The sequence below is a fragment of the Phycodurus eques genome, chromosome 13 (genome assembly GCF_024500275.1).
Source record: "Phycodurus eques isolate BA_2022a chromosome 13, UOR_Pequ_1.1, whole genome shotgun sequence".
Taxonomy (NCBI): domain Eukaryota; kingdom Metazoa; phylum Chordata; class Actinopteri; order Syngnathiformes; family Syngnathidae; genus Phycodurus; species Phycodurus eques.
In genome coordinates this window covers 7,255,270-7,272,289 of record NC_084537.1, presented here as the reverse complement: position 1 = coordinate 7,272,289, position 17,020 = coordinate 7,255,270, and the positions used below count along the sequence as shown (strand labels likewise).

The 17,020-nt window shown below is 44.3% G+C and overlaps 1 protein-coding gene across 5 annotated transcripts in view; it reads left to right on the top strand.

The window, feature by feature from the left end:
• The window catches only part of chd7 (chromodomain helicase DNA binding protein 7), a 95,482-nt gene that overhangs the window by 20,149 nt on the left and 58,313 nt on the right, over positions 1-17,020 (top strand). For 4 of the 5 annotated variants that reach the window (XM_061694986.1, XM_061694982.1, XM_061694984.1 and 1 more), the window contains exons 2-3: positions 8,934-10,460; positions 10,632-10,960. In XM_061694986.1, the coding sequence (XP_061550970.1) occupies positions 9,035-10,460; positions 10,632-10,960 (1,755 nt within the window). In that variant the 5' untranslated portion in view covers positions 8,934-9,034. Of the gene's footprint in view, positions 1-4,175; positions 4,195-8,933; positions 10,461-10,631; positions 10,961-17,020 lie in introns of those variants that run through there. The other variant, XM_061694985.1, reaches the window with a different exon arrangement.

The window sequence follows — 17,020 nt, the reverse complement described above, 5'->3', positions numbered from 1 at the left end:
CTGTGAGATTTTTTCAATTGTAAAATATGTTCCTTGGCTCCATAAAGGTTGGAAATCACTGCTCTAGTCAGTCGGGTCAAACCAAAATTACATGACATAAATAATGGGTGCTAACTTACTGTAATTAAATTACTTTATTTTTAATTAAATTACTTCACTTTATTGGCCGTCAGATATTTCCCCGTCAGATATTTCCAACACTACGTCAAAAGGTGCGCGACAAGGCTAAAAATAAACTAGCTTTTGGATTCAAATATACTGTGCACGATGGCGACGTGGAGTAAATGTCTTTTGTCTCTTTTGTCTTTTCTCATTAGTTGCCCATTCATTTTATGTTTTGAAATAAACAGTTAAGGCATTAAACCAGCATCCCTTTGACTTTCTTCCTGGGCAGTCATTCTGCTAGGTTTCAATTCAAAAGGGCAAGTGAGTTTCATGACATAACCTTAATGCGCTTAGCTGGTCTGTGATAGGTCGAAAGAGGTGAGACTAAAGGCCTCTTTATACTTTTATATTGCATCACGTGACCAACGCATTGGGCCGCGCGGCCCTTATGCAGCACTTGACGCGCACACGGCACAAATTGTCGCCGCGCGCAGAATGCCGCGGAGATCATCTCTCGTGCTTGGTCCGTTTTAGTCACATGCTGTGACAAAGTACTCAGCTTTCCCCTTGCTTCCTCAATACCACAATTCCAACTTTCATTTAGTGGCCGCACATATCACCTACCCTGCCGCCGCCTTCATTGTTTTTGCAATATAACTAAACGCATCATCTGGTCATCTAGATCCATTTGTTCTAGCAGGCACTATTCCACGGTCGCCATTGTTGTTGCTCTGTTCCTTGTCCGGAAAGTAAAAACGGCGACCAGAATTGGCCATAAAAGGCAGAGGAAACGCCACCCTGTGGTGTCCTAGCCAATACCACCCGTAGCGACACCCTCGACTTGGAGGAAAACTGCAGCACATTTTCAAAACGGTGCACGTGGGTTACGCTTGAGTATAAAGGCAAACTTCCCATGGAATAGCCGCAGTGACGTCAGCGCGGTTGCCGCCCGCGCGAGTATAAAGAAGCCTTAAGGGAGGATGTCCATTCTCCAATAGTATCATATACAAAGACAGCACACTGGCAATTAGACAATCAATCTCAATAAATTTTCTTGGTTTACTTTTTTGTCCGTGCCAAAGTGTGTGCTATCAACACATGACATTTGGGGGGGAACAAATATATATACCGGAAATTAATTGGTATGTCACTGCAAAGGGGATATTTGCATCTTTTTAGCAGCAATAGTGGCTATAGGAAATATAACTAATATATATAGCATGCAAGAGAAGACATCTGTACAGGAAATATATGATATGTTTTTTAATAAAAAACTGAAACCACCTGTATATCAAAATAGAGGCTATCATTGGATAGATGTTTGACACATGAATAAACTGAGCCGAGAATCGGTTAAGGATTTTATGTCACTTTTTAATGTCGCAAATCGGCCTTAATGTTCTGGTCCAGAAATCATTGTAAATCATTCGGAAGTTTGTGACTGACACCTCGACTTTTCGGTAGAAAAATGCCCGTATGTTAGTCTCATTAGTTGAAACAGGCCATTTTCAGAATATTCAATGGCGGCGTCCGCTCGAACCATCTCATTCCGGGCCACACCAAGAGCAAGCAAATCATCAGATTTACTTCAAACTTCGCAGAAAACAACTTTGGAAATCGCTAACTGAAAATATTATTGCGTATGTGCAATAAATAGACATAGTTCACAAACCTTTGTTTGACAAGATGATTTTGAATGCGTTTCTCAAACTCCAAGGCGCCATCCTGCACCGCCTTGCCCATCACCACAAGTAAATTCTCAACCTAGGGGAAACACTGTCGCCAGTGATCATCAGACTGGTATCCGGTTAGTTTCCTGCTTCAATCACAATAGCGGGTAACTAGACAAACACAAAAATGAGAGATATCCCGATCCAACGTATTCACTTAGGATCCAATACCGATATTAGAGCCTTTCGTTTTGGCCGATACCTATATCAGTCTCATCCGATTTCAGCAATAATCATACATAATTGACTTATTTTGTAGTATGAAATGTTATAAAATGCTTGATCAAGTGATATTACAGAGAGCAATAATCAGCAACGGGAGGTATGAGGAAAAACTCACCCATTTATGACTAACCAATGTGTTACATACACTAACTGCTGCGCAACTGAGGGGCAGTGTTGTGCACTCAATGAGATGCAGTAACAAAGAAAGTACTAAGCCACGATCAAATAGTTTAACTCTTTTTTTCGCAGAATTTGAATATATACCAGAGTACTGTTATGTTCCCTGTTTGTATGTGTTAATACAGCGTTTGTGTACCAATGCGACGCTAATTTTCGTTAGCTGGATAGAAGTGCTGGAATGGACTGCTAATATAATAGTGGTAAAAATCTGAAATTTTAGATCCAGTCCGATCTGATCCTTGTTTTTTTTTGCTGACATCGGACTGATTTCCAATCTCAAAGATCGGATCGGGGCACCACTGACAGAAGCTCAGGCACTTAAACTGTCATAAAAATATGTAAATATATTATGAAGGATACGTTTATGTTTCAGAAAACTGCGTGGCTCAAATAATAATAGTGAAATCCGCTCTTTGCACATAGTCTTTGCCATGACATAGTCTTTTTCAAGGCACATTGACAAACAAACAAAAGCCCCAGCTCCACTACTGACAGATCGGCTAGCCCTTACTGCTCGGGTACCTAAACGGAGGAAAAGAAACTGCAGGAGTCCCTCCATCGTGGCAATGAAAATGTAAAATGAAACAAACTCATTTTAGTTTGCATGCCACATTCACCCCAATTTGATCTCAAGTGGGTCGGACCAGTATACCTGTAATAAGCTCTAACCAACGACCATTTTCTTTGGTGCAAATAGTTCCAACTACATTTGGGAAAATATTCTCATTTATTGTTTATCTTGTTGAAAATCTATTTTCAAATCATATGAGCAATCTGAAATGTCAGAACAAAAAGAAGTGAAATTTCAACATCAGTGTTTACATTTACACATGCAACTTACAGATAACAGTTGATCCTATGAACTGTATGTACGTTTTATAAAAACACTTTAAAATAAAATTTCCACATCCATATGGAAATTTTAAACCTCAACTGACTCATCACCATACAAACTAAAGTGGGAACGTTTCAGAATTAAAGTACAATTATCCCCCTGCCTTGTAAATGTGTACAGAAAAAATATTCAAGTTGTGGCAAAAAAAGGGCTCCACCTAACCAACCTCCTTTGACCTGAAGCCATTGACTGATAATTTGCAATATTCAGTCAATTAACATATTTGTAGAGGAGGTATTCAGTGCACAGAACTGTTTTTCACAGTACAAAAGGTGGCACTGCATTAGTTATGAACTAGATTTACGTTGCTCTTGAAATGGCATCTTTTAGCCTTCTATGAACAGACTCTGGCTGCAACAAATACTCGAGTATTCGAGGACAAAAATCCGAGATTTTTACTTTTTTTCTACCTCGGGGATCCACTTGTTTAACTCCTTCACTGTCAGCCCTCTGTTTTATACCATTTGTATATACAGTAGCTGCCTGCTATTGCCCACAGGAAGTACATTCTCTGCTGGACCTTTTTGAGGATGGAGTTGATATTGGTGTCCAACTTCAGGTGCTGAGAGACTGAAATTCCCAGGAACTTGAAGGTTTTGATGGGTCATACAGGGAAGTTGGACATCGTGAGGGACAGCTGTGGTGAAGGATGCTTCCTGAAGTCCTCTCTCATTTCTACAGTCTTGAGCATGTTCAGCTCCAAGTTATTTTGGCCACTTCAAAGCTTCAGCCGCTCCACTTTTGTCGATATGCAGATTCGTCAGTCTTTGATGATGCTGCTGTGGCGTCGTCTGCAAACTTCAGGAGTTTGACAGCTGGGTGCGCTGACGCACAGTCGTTCGTGTAGAGAGAGAAGAGGAGCAGAGAGAGGACACATCCTTGGGGCGCCCCGGTGCTGATGGTGCGTGTGGATGAGGTGGTGTCCCGCAGCCTCACCTGCTGTGTACTGCCGGTCAGGAAGCTGTGAATCCACCATCAGATGGCAGGCGAGATGCTGAGCTGGATAAGCTTGGAGAGGAGCTGGTCCGCGCAGGCTTTGAGGCAGGATGGGGACACGAGGTCTGGGCCGCCCCTTTGTTGATCTTTTTGTACTTCGATGAGTCTCACATCCTGATCATGAATGTTCAAGGTAGAAGTCTGAGGTGCGATGGTGATCGGTGGTGCGGCTGGGTGGATGATGGCGAATATGCACCATTATAGTTTGCCAACCGCTTTAAACCCAAGAGATGTCGACGGCAGAAAAGATTAATGCGGGGAAAGAAAAGACTAAATAAGTTAATATATATAACTCACATATGAGTTATACAACCCCAATTCCAATGAAGTTGGGATGTTGTGTTAAACATAAAAACAGAATACAATGATTTGCAAATCATGTTCAACCTATATTTAATTGAATACACTACAAAGACAAGATATTTCATGTTCAAACTGATCAACGTTATTGTTAACTTAGAATTTTATGGCTTCAACACTACAAAAAAGCTGGGACAGGTGGCTAAAAAGACTAAGAAAGTTGAGGAATGCTCATCAAACACCTGTTTGGAACATCCCACAGGTGAACAGGCTCATTGGGAACAGGTGGGTGCCATGATTGGGTATAAAAGGAGCTTCCCTGAATTGCTCAGTCATTCACAAGCAAAGATGGGGCGAGGTTCACCTCTTTGTGAACAAGTATGTGAGAAAATAGTCGAACTGTTTTAAGTTTAACAGTTAAAGTTTCATCTTCTACGGTCCATATCATCAAAAGGTTCAGAGAATCTGGAGAAATCACTGCATGTAAGCGGCATGGCCGAAAACCAACATTGAATGCCCGTGACCTTTGATCCCTCAGGTGGCAGGCACTACATCAAAAACTGACATCAATGTGTAAAGGATATCACCACATGGGCTCAGGAACACTTCAGAAATCCAATGTCAGTAAATACAGTTCGGCGCTACTTTCCATAGTACTTGAAACTACTATGGAAAGCAAAAGCCATTTATCAACAACACCCAGAAATGCCGCCGGCTTCTCTGGGTCCGAGCTCATCTAAGATGGACTGAAGCAAAATGGAAAAGTGCTCTGTGGTCCGACGAGTCCACATTTCAAATTGTTTTTGGAAGTTGTGGACGTCGTGTCCTCCGGGCCACGGGTTTTGGAGAAACATATGCTGCCATCCAAGCAACATCTTTTTCATGGACGCCCCTGCTTAATTCAGCAAGACAATGCCAAACCACGTTCTGCATGTGTTACAACAGCGTGGCTTCGTAGTAAAAGAGTGCGGGTACTAGACTGGCCTGCCTGCAGTCCAGACCTGTCTCCCATTGAAAATGTGTGGCACATTATGAAGCGCAAAATACGACAACGGATATGGCCCCTTCCTGTTCCAACATGACTGTGCATCAGTGCACAAATCAAGTTTCATAAAGACATAGATGAGAGAGTTTGATGTGGATGAACTTAACTGGCCTCCACAATCCAGACCTTCTTGCCCAACAACAGTGTGTAACCTCACAAAAGCGCTTCTGGAAAAATGGTCATAAATTCCCATAAAGACACCCCTACACAGTGTAGAAAACCTTCCCAGAAGAGTTTAAGATGTTAACTGCAGAGGGAGGTCCGATGTCATATTAAACCCTATGGATTAAGAATGTCACTTAAATTCATGAGTCAAGGCAGGTGAGCGAATGCTTTTGGCAAAATAGTGTGTGTGTGTATACATTCTATACACAGTATATTGTGCTGTGCTAGTGCTGATTGTTCTATTAGGGTTAGGGTTACCCTAACCCCTCCTCTTCCTCGCCCGCTACACGAGTGGCTGAAAGCCCTTTGTCATTGCGCAGCACCTTCGCCATATCCTCCAACCGCTGACGGGCTGGTGTGGGGCTGCGGGGTGGCAGATCCTGTGCGGTTCGCTACTGCCTTGCAAAGCAACGTGTGGGACCAGACGGCAAAGACATGCTAGCCCAAATAACACCAAACACATTGCCTTTCAGGCAAGATGTATTTTTTGGGAGTTGTAGTGACGATATCGCCGGATGGCCACTGCATGGAATAAGAGTGCTTGGTGTTTACATAGTGGGGGGCGGAAAGTATACGCCCATACCTCTTGACATCACGAAGATAGTTTTTTGCCCCGCCCACAAAATCAGGAACATTTATAAGGTGAAAAAGCTTTAAGCCAATTCAAATTCAGCACTGTATTGTTGTTCTCAGTTGTTGCACATTTTCAGCACAAACATGTAATGTATTTACAAACAAAACAAGGATTTACGTTTCGGGGCACTTTAAACTGCCCCGGATAAGTAGTCCGCCGGCGGTCAAGAGCCTACCGGGCATTCGGGAAGCTAGCTGGTAGCCGCTCACGCCGGCGAGCTAGCACCCAATATCAGTGTAACAAATGAGTGGGTCGCCCCCCCTTTGCTGTGTAAAATTAACAAACATCGTTTTGGGAGGTGTTGTGTTGATGTTGGTGGCAACAGTATATGATGGTCATATAAACTGCGGGCAGGCCACCCGTCAGCCAAGGAGTTGAAGGCGGGCCGGCCACTGTGGCAATTGTTAGTGCTGGAAGCTGCCAATGAGCGGCGGTGGCGGACTTCAAAACAAGACCTTGATCTCCAATGTATTATTGTTGGGGCTTTTATTTTAAAGTTGGCCCCGTGTTGCTCTGGTGCTTTGTGTGAGTGGTCATTGTGGCAGCTGGCTTGACTTTGACTTTTTCACTGGAGCAAGAGGTTGATTACATGGTTTGAACCCAAACTTGCTAGAATATTGTTCAAACCATCATGTAATCAACCCGTAGTTTTGCTTTGCAGGGCACTTGTGACATTAATTTCAGTCGACAACAGAAGGTGATATTACCCAACATGGACCCCCCTTGTGATCTCTGAAAATTGATGAACTCATCTCATTCTTATTCAACAAACTCTAAATTAATCAGAATACCATGTTTAGACTCGTGGGGGCACATACAACATATTCTTGCCTCCATTTTTTTTTTGTTTCTCCTTGCCCTTTCGCCAGATGTCAGACCCACCTCATATGGCTGCTTTTGATTCCGAGGATAAGTAACTCTATTCTGAGCCCCTCTTGGATAACCAAGCTTCTCACCCTATCTCGAAAGGAGAGCCTGGACACCCTGCGGAGAAAACTCATTTTGACCGCTTCTATCCGTGATCTTGTTCTTTTGGTCACGATGCACAGATCGTGACCGAAGGTGAAGATGGAATGAAGATCGACCCATCAATTGCGCGATCTTTCACTATGTGAAAGGGTAATTACCCCCTGAGCCTTATAATTGGTTGTGCCACCCTTGGCGGCAATAATTACAATCAAGCAAGCATTCATGGTAGCTGGTTTGCATAGTTGTGGATGGATTTTGGCCCACTCTTTTTCAGAGAATTGTTTTAACTCTGTCATATTTCAGGAATTTTGAGCATATATAGTAATTATCATGACAGGCCTACTGACCACTTTTAGGAAGGTCCACCACTATTCTCAGTTTTCTCCATTTGTGGCTGGTGGCTCTGATCATGGTTCGGTGGAGTCTCAAAGCCTTGGAGATATCAGTCACTTAACTTCTCATTTGTTTTTGAGTTTCTTCGGATTGTGGCATGATTCGTTGCTTTCTGAGATCTTGTAACGTACTTCAATTGACTGACGTACTACAAACCTGGTGGTAATCAGGCGTGTGTGTGGCCGGTGAAATTGGGGGGGGGAAGAAACTGTCAATACTGGTTAATCAGTTACACTTAAATACACTTTTTCACAGATTTTACTTCCATTGAAGATAAATATAATGACTAATAATAATAATTATTATTAGTCCCCTGAAGATAATACAAATACTACACAACCAAGTATGTTACAACCAGGACAGAGTGACTGTCCCACCACTACTCGCGTAATTGTATTGAGCTACCCGGTGTTTACAAATATTTGGCATTTAGAAGGCGATGTGACATGAAGGGGACCTGTGGGCTGCACGGTGGGTGACTGGTTTGCACATCTGCCTCACAGTTCTGAGGACCCGGTTTCAAATCAGACCTCCCCTGTGTGCAGTTTCCTGTTCTCCCCGTGCCTGCGTGGGTTTTCTCTGGCTAGTCCGGTTTCCTCCCACACCCCAAAAACATGCATAGTAGGTTAATTGAAAACTCTAAATTACCCGTAGATGTGAATGTGAGTGTTTTTGCTGACTGGATGACAGCTGCTACTGCTGTTGAAATAGGTGCTTCTACGGGGTCCTTTGTCTTTACCCACTCAATTGCTTGCACATACAGTACATACATGTACACCCAATAATTGAGTTCTTGTGGGGGAATTTATCAAGCTCTTTTTAGTTTGCAACTAGATTTGCCATAACGGAGCAGTAGGAACCCTATTTGTGGGATGGCGTGATTTGAATGTGAATATTACTAACGATCAAAAAAATGTACCAAAATTAAAACATTCCCATCTTGTCTATTTCCTTTGTAAATTATATGTATATATATATATTTTTTTTTAAATTGAAAACAGTGCATTTCATTTATCTAAAAAAAATAATAATAATTTAATTAGTTGGTGATGCTTTAAAGACTAAAAATGTCAACTTTAAAGTAACATTCAGAAAACATTTTATACTGTATAGTCAAATAATTGTATTTCAATGACTGGAATGTACTGTGTATCTGTGATACTAAAATGCATTTTGGCCATAGCTTAAGCAATCACTAACCTTGTTCTGTGTTTGTATATACTGCAGCAGTACTGGCTGGTGCTCCCTGCCTCTAAAATTGTGCTTTTGTTCCCCCCCCCCTCCATCTCTCGTCAGGAACCTTTTTAAAGAGGACCATGGAATAGCAAGGTAGCGGCTGGCTGCGTAGGTCTTTCCTGCACAAGACACCTCCCATCTGTTGGGCCCCCCACCCAACCATGGCAGACCCAGGGATGTTGAGTTTATTTGGGGACGATGCAGGGCTGTTCTCAGATGGATTAGATAGTTTAGGAGACTGTTTTCCTCAACAGCCAACCCCAGGCCAATCCACCACTCTACCCCGGCAGACTAATCCCCCTCTCAACCATGAACACCAGGGAAACAGGGGTTATCACCAGGGGATGCTCCTTGGTACTGGACCAGCACAACCTAAATTGGGCCAAATGTACGACCACAGCACCTACGCAGGCTATGAACAGGCCGGTGCGCCCGGGGGGAGAATGATGTCTCAGAATGGTCCTAGCCAGGGGCCACCAAATGTCAATGCAACAATGAATGGCATGGCTTCCCACTACCACAATAACCCTGCTAACTCAAGTAATACCCGTCATGGTTACCCAGGTGATACAGGGGGTGGAGCAGGTGGAGCTGGTGTTTGGGGCCAGCAGCATCAAAGTAGATCACCATATCAACAGGCAACAGTGCAACCAGGGAGTGCCCCGAACCAGATAGGAGCTTTCCAAATGTCCCAAGGCAACTACGGAGGGATGCAAGGCCAACCCACAGCCAATGCAACTCGCATCAGCCAACATTACCCACCACAGAGCATGGCTCACCAAGCCACTCAAGACCCATCACACTACATGGGACATGTTGGAATGGTGGGGGGTCAAATGAGACACCCACAGCCACAAAGCCAGGGTTACCCCAATATGAGTCACACACCTAGATTCCCACATTCCCCCTCACGACAGTCTCCACATCCTCATCAACATCAGCAAGGTATGGGTGGGTTTGGTGGTGGCCAGTACCCAAGCTATCAAGCTCAGTATGGTGCCATGGGTTCTGGGATTGGCCAGGGTGCCAATGCTACTGTCACTAGCAATGCCAGCCCTGCTATGGGACCTGGGCAGCTTGGGCAAAGGTTTAACCAAGGATCCGGCCCAGCTTCTGGGCAACCTGGACAGCGATACCCCCCTGGACCATCCCACCAAACGCATTCTGTCCAAATGCAGCCACAGCCAACAGGGCAACAGGGCCAGCCTATGCACCCCCTTAGCCACTCCCAGGCCCCAAGTCAACCCCAGTCCCACCTAGCACCCCCAGCTCAGGGATCCTACCCTTCTCCCTCATCAATGTCCCCCATGAGGGTTTTGGGAACCCCAACCCCTCCACCCCAACAGGTCAGGCCCCCTAGTGCAGGACTAGTTGTTCCCACAGAGGTTACTGCCTACACAGCCCTGCAGTCAACACCTAATTCTATCGCACATCCTCAGAGACCTCCCCAAACGTCACTGTCTGCTCCACACCAACACCAGCAGACCCACAGTATACCTCCCAACGCTGGGCAGATTTACCCTGGCTTGGGACACCCGCAGCGTGGTCCCCAAATTGGCCCAAATCGGCCTCCGCTCCAGCCACAAGGTAAAGTGGTAATTTACTGCCAGTATTACTCGTACTCTAAAACCATTAAATGATTGGAGTTGTTTTATTTTGAAGTCTGCGAAAATATCTGGTTATTTCTCCAAACATAATTTCTTACGATGTTGTGTTACAGTAACTTGGGGCTGAAGTGACTGTTCTGCCTGTTTTCAGGGCCTCATGAAGCACCTGTCAGCCAAGGGGGAGATCAGCATCTCCTCCATTCCCAGCAACAAGCTGCTAGAAGTGGCCAGCCCATCCAGCCTTGTCCTGTCGGTTTTCAGGGTCCATCTGTCAATCAACACGGAGCCCTGCCTATGAACCATGGTTTATTGCCACCCACCCAAAACGTTCAGACGCAGCACACTCACCTGTCCCCCCACCCTCTACAGAGCACGCCCCCTGCCCCCAACCAGGTCTCCCACCATTGGGTGGCGCCACCTTCTGCCTCCCACCCGCTCTCCTCACCCCCTACCACCCCACAGAAAGTGCCTAATATACAGGTGAGTCTCAATCAAAGAAATGCTTTGATGTAGTTGCATTGCTATGTGCCAGAAAGATCAACACTGTTTTTTTTGGCTACGTGTAGATTTACTATATGTGAATGTTTATTTTTCATGTGGGTGGAGTAATTTGTGTGTTTGGAGTGTGAGGGAAGTTTGCTGTGTTTGTGTGTACATGACATTTGAGAGCACAACGGTACATTGGCCACTGCTCAGTGGGGCCCTGTACGCATTTCTGGTCTTTTGTGTCTGTTCTTGGCCATGCGTGGTTGTGCTTCCATGTCTGTGTGTGGTGAAATACAGTTTTGCAACTTGCACACACAAACACACAATGTACCACACGTGCATAGAGGCGCCACCAGCATAATCTCTTCTACCCCTTGCTCCCACTTCACCCCCGCCTCTTTAGAGGAAACTTCCCTTCCTGTCTCTGCCTCCTCCCTGTCTCCTCTCTTTCCGCTCTCTCTGCAGGTTTCTTTCTCAGTCTTATTTCTTTTCATCTGCCAGATGTTCAGAGAGATATTTTGTGTGAGAGTGCGAGAGTGATGAAGAAAAGGATTCAATGTGGGCCTTTTCTTAAGAGGAAGAATATGGGAAAACAAGCAAGGACCTGGAGATGCCACCTAAGCTTTACCATAGGAGACAGGGACTACGACGGAGGGCCTGGTGGCAATGTGGTTGTAGTGTTCAGTGGTTACATCCATGTTTCTTTTGTTTTTGCACCATTGCTGCTGCTAGCGGTGGCCTCCGCTTCTATTAGCTTGTTCAGTTGCTCAAAGCCACCTTTCTCTACTGACCCATTCACACACAATGGCAGCCCTGTGGTCTCATGTTCCCACATCCAATCCCCATTCCTCTGCATTCTCATTCACACTGCTTTCGACTCCTTACCATCACCCACCCTACCTCTCGCCTTTGTAACCTGTTTTGTGGTTGACATTTAAGTCGTCACACTCAATTTATCCAGGTCTCTTGACCTAGATGCCAGTTTGACTGCTGAACACTGCTTCTTGCTGGGCAGACTGCATGCGGCATCGCAAGTCTAGTTGCCCACAGGCCCCACAGCCTCCCATCAACACAGTCACTCAGACATCCACACAAACCAACAGTGTGGTTCGGAATGCGATGGCTAACGTGCCTGAGGGTATAGGATGTAGCCTATCTGGTGGAATCCTTTAACTGTGTGTGCATGACTGCCGCAACATAGTTCTCCACAGCTATGAGTGATTGTTGTGATGCACTTGTTTGAAAGCCACACCCATTTCCACAAAGAGCACGTATGGACACAGACCAGTCAGTCGTGATTATGGTATGTCTAGTAGTCTAAGCTCCATCTGTTCACTAAGCATGGTTATTACACATACGCTTATATATGCACACACACGTGCACATGTGCTTTCGTCAACAGCTCAAGGTCACAGCTCTGGCAGAGTACTGTGGTGTGACCTTTATTCTACATCACGCGCACACGCTGTTGCGTGTGGCACTCTACTTGACATATAACATGCCTATCTCACCCCTCCCCCGTTTATGAATGTCGTCAGCAAGCTGCTACACCATCTAACTCGCCCTATCTCTGCAGCTTCTAGGAAATGGCTCTCTAATGTTGTCCTTTTTTGTGTGCGTGTTTGAAGCAAAACATAGGGGAACAATTTTTGGCTAAATGAGCAAAAATAATAATAAATCAATTCATCAGTGATGTCAAGCAAATGCCCCGTAACAATTCAACACATTGGTGCAACTTAATTTCCCGTCTGTCATTTTATGCTGATTTGTCATAATTCGCCAAACCGATCAATGATGTCGTTGATCGGCTCCGCAAAAGACATTTACTCCGCGTCGCCAGAGTGGACAGTGTATTTGAATCCAAAAGCGAGTTTATTTTTAGCTTTGTCGTGTGTCTTTTGACGTCGTACTGTATTGCTTGAGGTATGTTCACGTACTTTTAACACGATACGGCTCGCAAGCAGGCAACCAAATGTTCTGTAGCCTAGCAAGCTAGTGCGAGCACTAACAGTTGTAGTAAATATGCCGGCGTTCTGTTGAATCATGCTCTAAAGTTTCGGTGTGTGCGAAGTAATTAAATTAATTTAATTACTCTAAGATGGCCCATTATTTCCATCATGTTGTAATGTTGGTTTGACCTGACTGAAAACTTAAATTTATGTCAGTGGCCAATCCTTGAATGCCCCTTAGAGGTCATTGTTTTACCTTTTGTCTAAAATGCTAGAGAATACTTTTGAAGATACTCAGTATACAATACACATGTATTGAATGAGTCATTTAAATCGACATATTTCTCCATCTTGTGATCTGATCGGTTATTGTTTTTTTAAACTCTGTCATCGGCCCCCAAAATCCTGATTGTGTAAAGCCTACAATAAAGTAAATGGCATTACAAAGCACATTTATTTATATAGCACATTTAAAACACAAGGTAACTCAATGTGCTTTACATGATTAAAAGCATTTAAACAGAGAGAAAACAGCGTAAAAAAAATTTCCCAAAATTTTTTAAAATCTTAACATTTATAAACAAAGACAAAATAAAATTGAATAAAAAAATAAAAACGCACTGTTCAAGAAAGATCTTTTAAAAGTGGAAATGCTCTAAAAAGCATGAGAGGAAAAAAGAAGAGTTTTTAACCTGGACTAAAAACATTCGCACTTGGGGCAGACTTCAATTCTATTGGCAACTTATTCCATTTGTGTGCAGCATAGCAGCCAAAAGCTGCTTTACTATTGTTTGTTTTGGACTATGTGGCCGTCATCTGACCTGAGTCTGCAGATCTCAGAGCCCTACTCGGCTTATATTCTATTAGCATGTCTTTTAATGTATTCAACCTACCTAAACCATGGGGTGGCAGAGAAGCTCAGATTTCCCTTTCCCCAGCCAATTTGCCAAGCATTTTCAGCAGGATCCTGAGGTGTCCTGGGTCTTCCCTGGTGCCTCCTCCCGGTGGGACGTCCCTGGAACACCTCGCCAGGGAGGCGTCCTGGAAGCATCCTAACCAAGCCACCTCATCTGGCTCCTTTCGAGTCAGAGAAGCAGCAGCTCTACTCTGAGCCCCTCCCGGATAACCAAGCTTCTCACCTTAGCTCTAAGGAAGAGCCTGGATACCCTTCGGCAGAAAATCTTTTTGTCCACTTGTATCTGTGATCTTGTTCTCTCAGTCATGACCCATAGCTTGTGACCATAAGTGAGCGTGGGAACGTAGCTTGACTGGTATATCGAGACTCTTCGCCTTTCAGCTCGGCACCCTGTTCACAGCGACAGATTTCGCAGATGCTGCACCAATCTGCCAGTTGATCTCCTGCTCCATACTTCCCTCGTGAACAAGGTGCTTTAAAGTCCTACATTGGGGAAGGATCACATTTTTGACCTGAAGAGGGCACTCCGCCTCTCACTTTAACGACTGAGGACCATTAATTAAGATTTGGAGGTGCTGATGCTCATCCTAACCGCTTCACATTCTGCTGAGAATCGCTCCAGCGAGAGTTGAATATTGCGGTTTGGTAAAGCCAACAGAACCTAATCATCTGCAAAAAGCAGAGACTTAATACTGAAGCCACCAAACCGGACCCCATGAATGCCTAGCTTGCACCTAGAAATTCTGTCCATAAAGTTCAGAAACCGATTACTGACAAAGGGCAGTGTTAGCAGAGTCCAACTCTCACTGGAAATGAGTCGGACTTGCTGCCGGCCATGAGGGCCAAACTCTGACACCATTCATATGGGGACCAAGCACTGGGCCCAGTACTCCATGCTCTCGGAGCACCCCCCACAGGACACCATGAGGGACCGGTTCTAACGCCTTCTTTAAGTGTACAAAGCAGATGTAGAAATATTGGTTGGGCGAACTTCCATGCAACCGCCAGCCCCCTACTGAGGGTGTAAAGCAAGTCCACTGTTCCACAGCCAGGATGGAAACCAAAGCGGTGATTATGATGTGGCCCACAACAAAAATGAGTTTGACACCCCTGACTTAGAATCAAGTATCATTGTGACACAAAAACTTCCTCCATGCTAAGGTGACAGCTCATGCAGGAGGCTGACGCAACCTGTAAAAAACAAACGCAATGTTGAATCCTCTTGTTATCCATTGTATTTTTTATGTTGCGTTTTTTTTTTCTTCCATTCACTAAATTCAGTTGACATGGACAGTACATTCAGTGGACAGAGCTGTGTCCAGCTCCACCATCTATAAGCATACTGAAACATACTACTATGACCGACACCTTAAGTGGTCAGTGGGGCAGTTTAAATATTTTGAGATCGTTTTCAATAGAAAAGCTTTACTAAATTAGGGTTTGCTTATATCCAAGCCATTTTGGCAATTTCAAAAACGTTATTGGACATCTCAATTCAACTCTTTGTGAGTTTTATTGTTGTAGTAAAGCTGAATTTATGTATGAAACATAAGTATGCTTATATCTGTAGATATGTATGTAGAAACATTGTCCTTAAACTGTTCGACTATTTTCTCACGCACTTCTTCTCAAAGAGGTGAACCTCGCCCCAGCGTTGCTTGCTTCAGTTTGAACATTAAATATCGTCTTTGTAGTGTATTCAATTAAATATAGGTTGAACATGATTTGCAAATCATTGTATTTAGTTTTTGTTTAACACAAGGTCCCAACGTCATTGGAATTGGGGTTGTACATAAATGAGGAAAACGATGAACTTAAATGATTTTAACAAATGGCTGCATTGAGTGAAAAATTTAAGCGGGTCTGAAAACTTTACGTACCCACTGTACATATAGTTTGCCTAACGGCACAGGAAAATCCACTGCCATATAACACTGACCTTGGTCACAGAGCCTTTGTGAGCTGTGGACTCTGACGTTATGTCCCAATTTGATCATTGGGACATAACGTCAGCGTGTGCTAACTTGTCCGCAGGAAGTAGTCGGTAGTTTGAACCCATTTAATTCTCCCGGCTCCAACACAGAGCCGCTCGTCTCTCACGCCACACTTAAAAGCATTTTCTAACTTTTCGGGAGACAAGAAGTCATTGGCTGTCTGTCAGCCTTTTGTTTACTGGCCTTTCAGACACCATATGAGCCCTGTTGTGTATGTTTTTTTTTTTTATAGTATTACTATAATTTTTTTCTTAAGTACCGGTACTAAAAAAAACTGGTGTTGTACTATTTTTGACATCAAACTACCAGTACCGGTACTTGTGCAAAGAGGTTGCCAACTTTCTGCCAAGTCAGTGGCTACAGACCTCCAGACTTCATATGGCTTTCAGATTAGCTCAAGGACAGTGAGTGAACAGAGTGCTTCATGGAATGGATTTCCATGGCTGAGCAGCTCCATCCACGCCATACGTCACCAAGTGCAACGCAATGTGTCTGATGCAGTGGTGTAAAGCATGCTACCACTGGAATCTAGAGCAATGGAGACACGTTCTCTGGTGTGACGAGTCACGCTTCTCCATCTGACAATCTGATGGACGAGTCTGGGTTTGGCGGTTGCCAGGAGAACGGTGCTTGTCTGACTGAGTTGTGTCAAGTGTAAGTTTGATGGAGGTTGGATTATACTGTGGGGTTGTTTTTCAGGAGCTGGGCTTGCCCCCTGAGTTCCAGTGAAAGGAACTCTGACTGCTTCACCATACAAAGATATTTTGGACAATTCCATGCTCCCAACTTTGTGGGAACAGTTTGGAGCTGGCCCCTTCCTCTTCCAACATGACTGTGCACCAGTGCACAAAGCAAGGTCTATAAAGAGATGAATGACAGAGTCTGGTGTGGATGAACTTGACTGCCCTCAACCCGGATGAATCAGAGCCGAGACTGAGAGCCAGGCCTTCTCCTCCAATATCAGTGTGTGACCTAATAAATGCGCTTCTGGACGAATGATCAAAAATTCCCGTAAACACACTCTTAAACCTTGTGGATAGCCTTCCCAGAAGACTTAAATCTGTTATAGCTGCAATGGTGGGCCCGGCATCATATTGAACCGTATGGATTAGGAATGGGATGTCACTTCAGTTTATATGTGAGTCAAGGCAGATGAGCGAATACTAGTGATGTTACGGGTTGTGTCGAGTCTTCG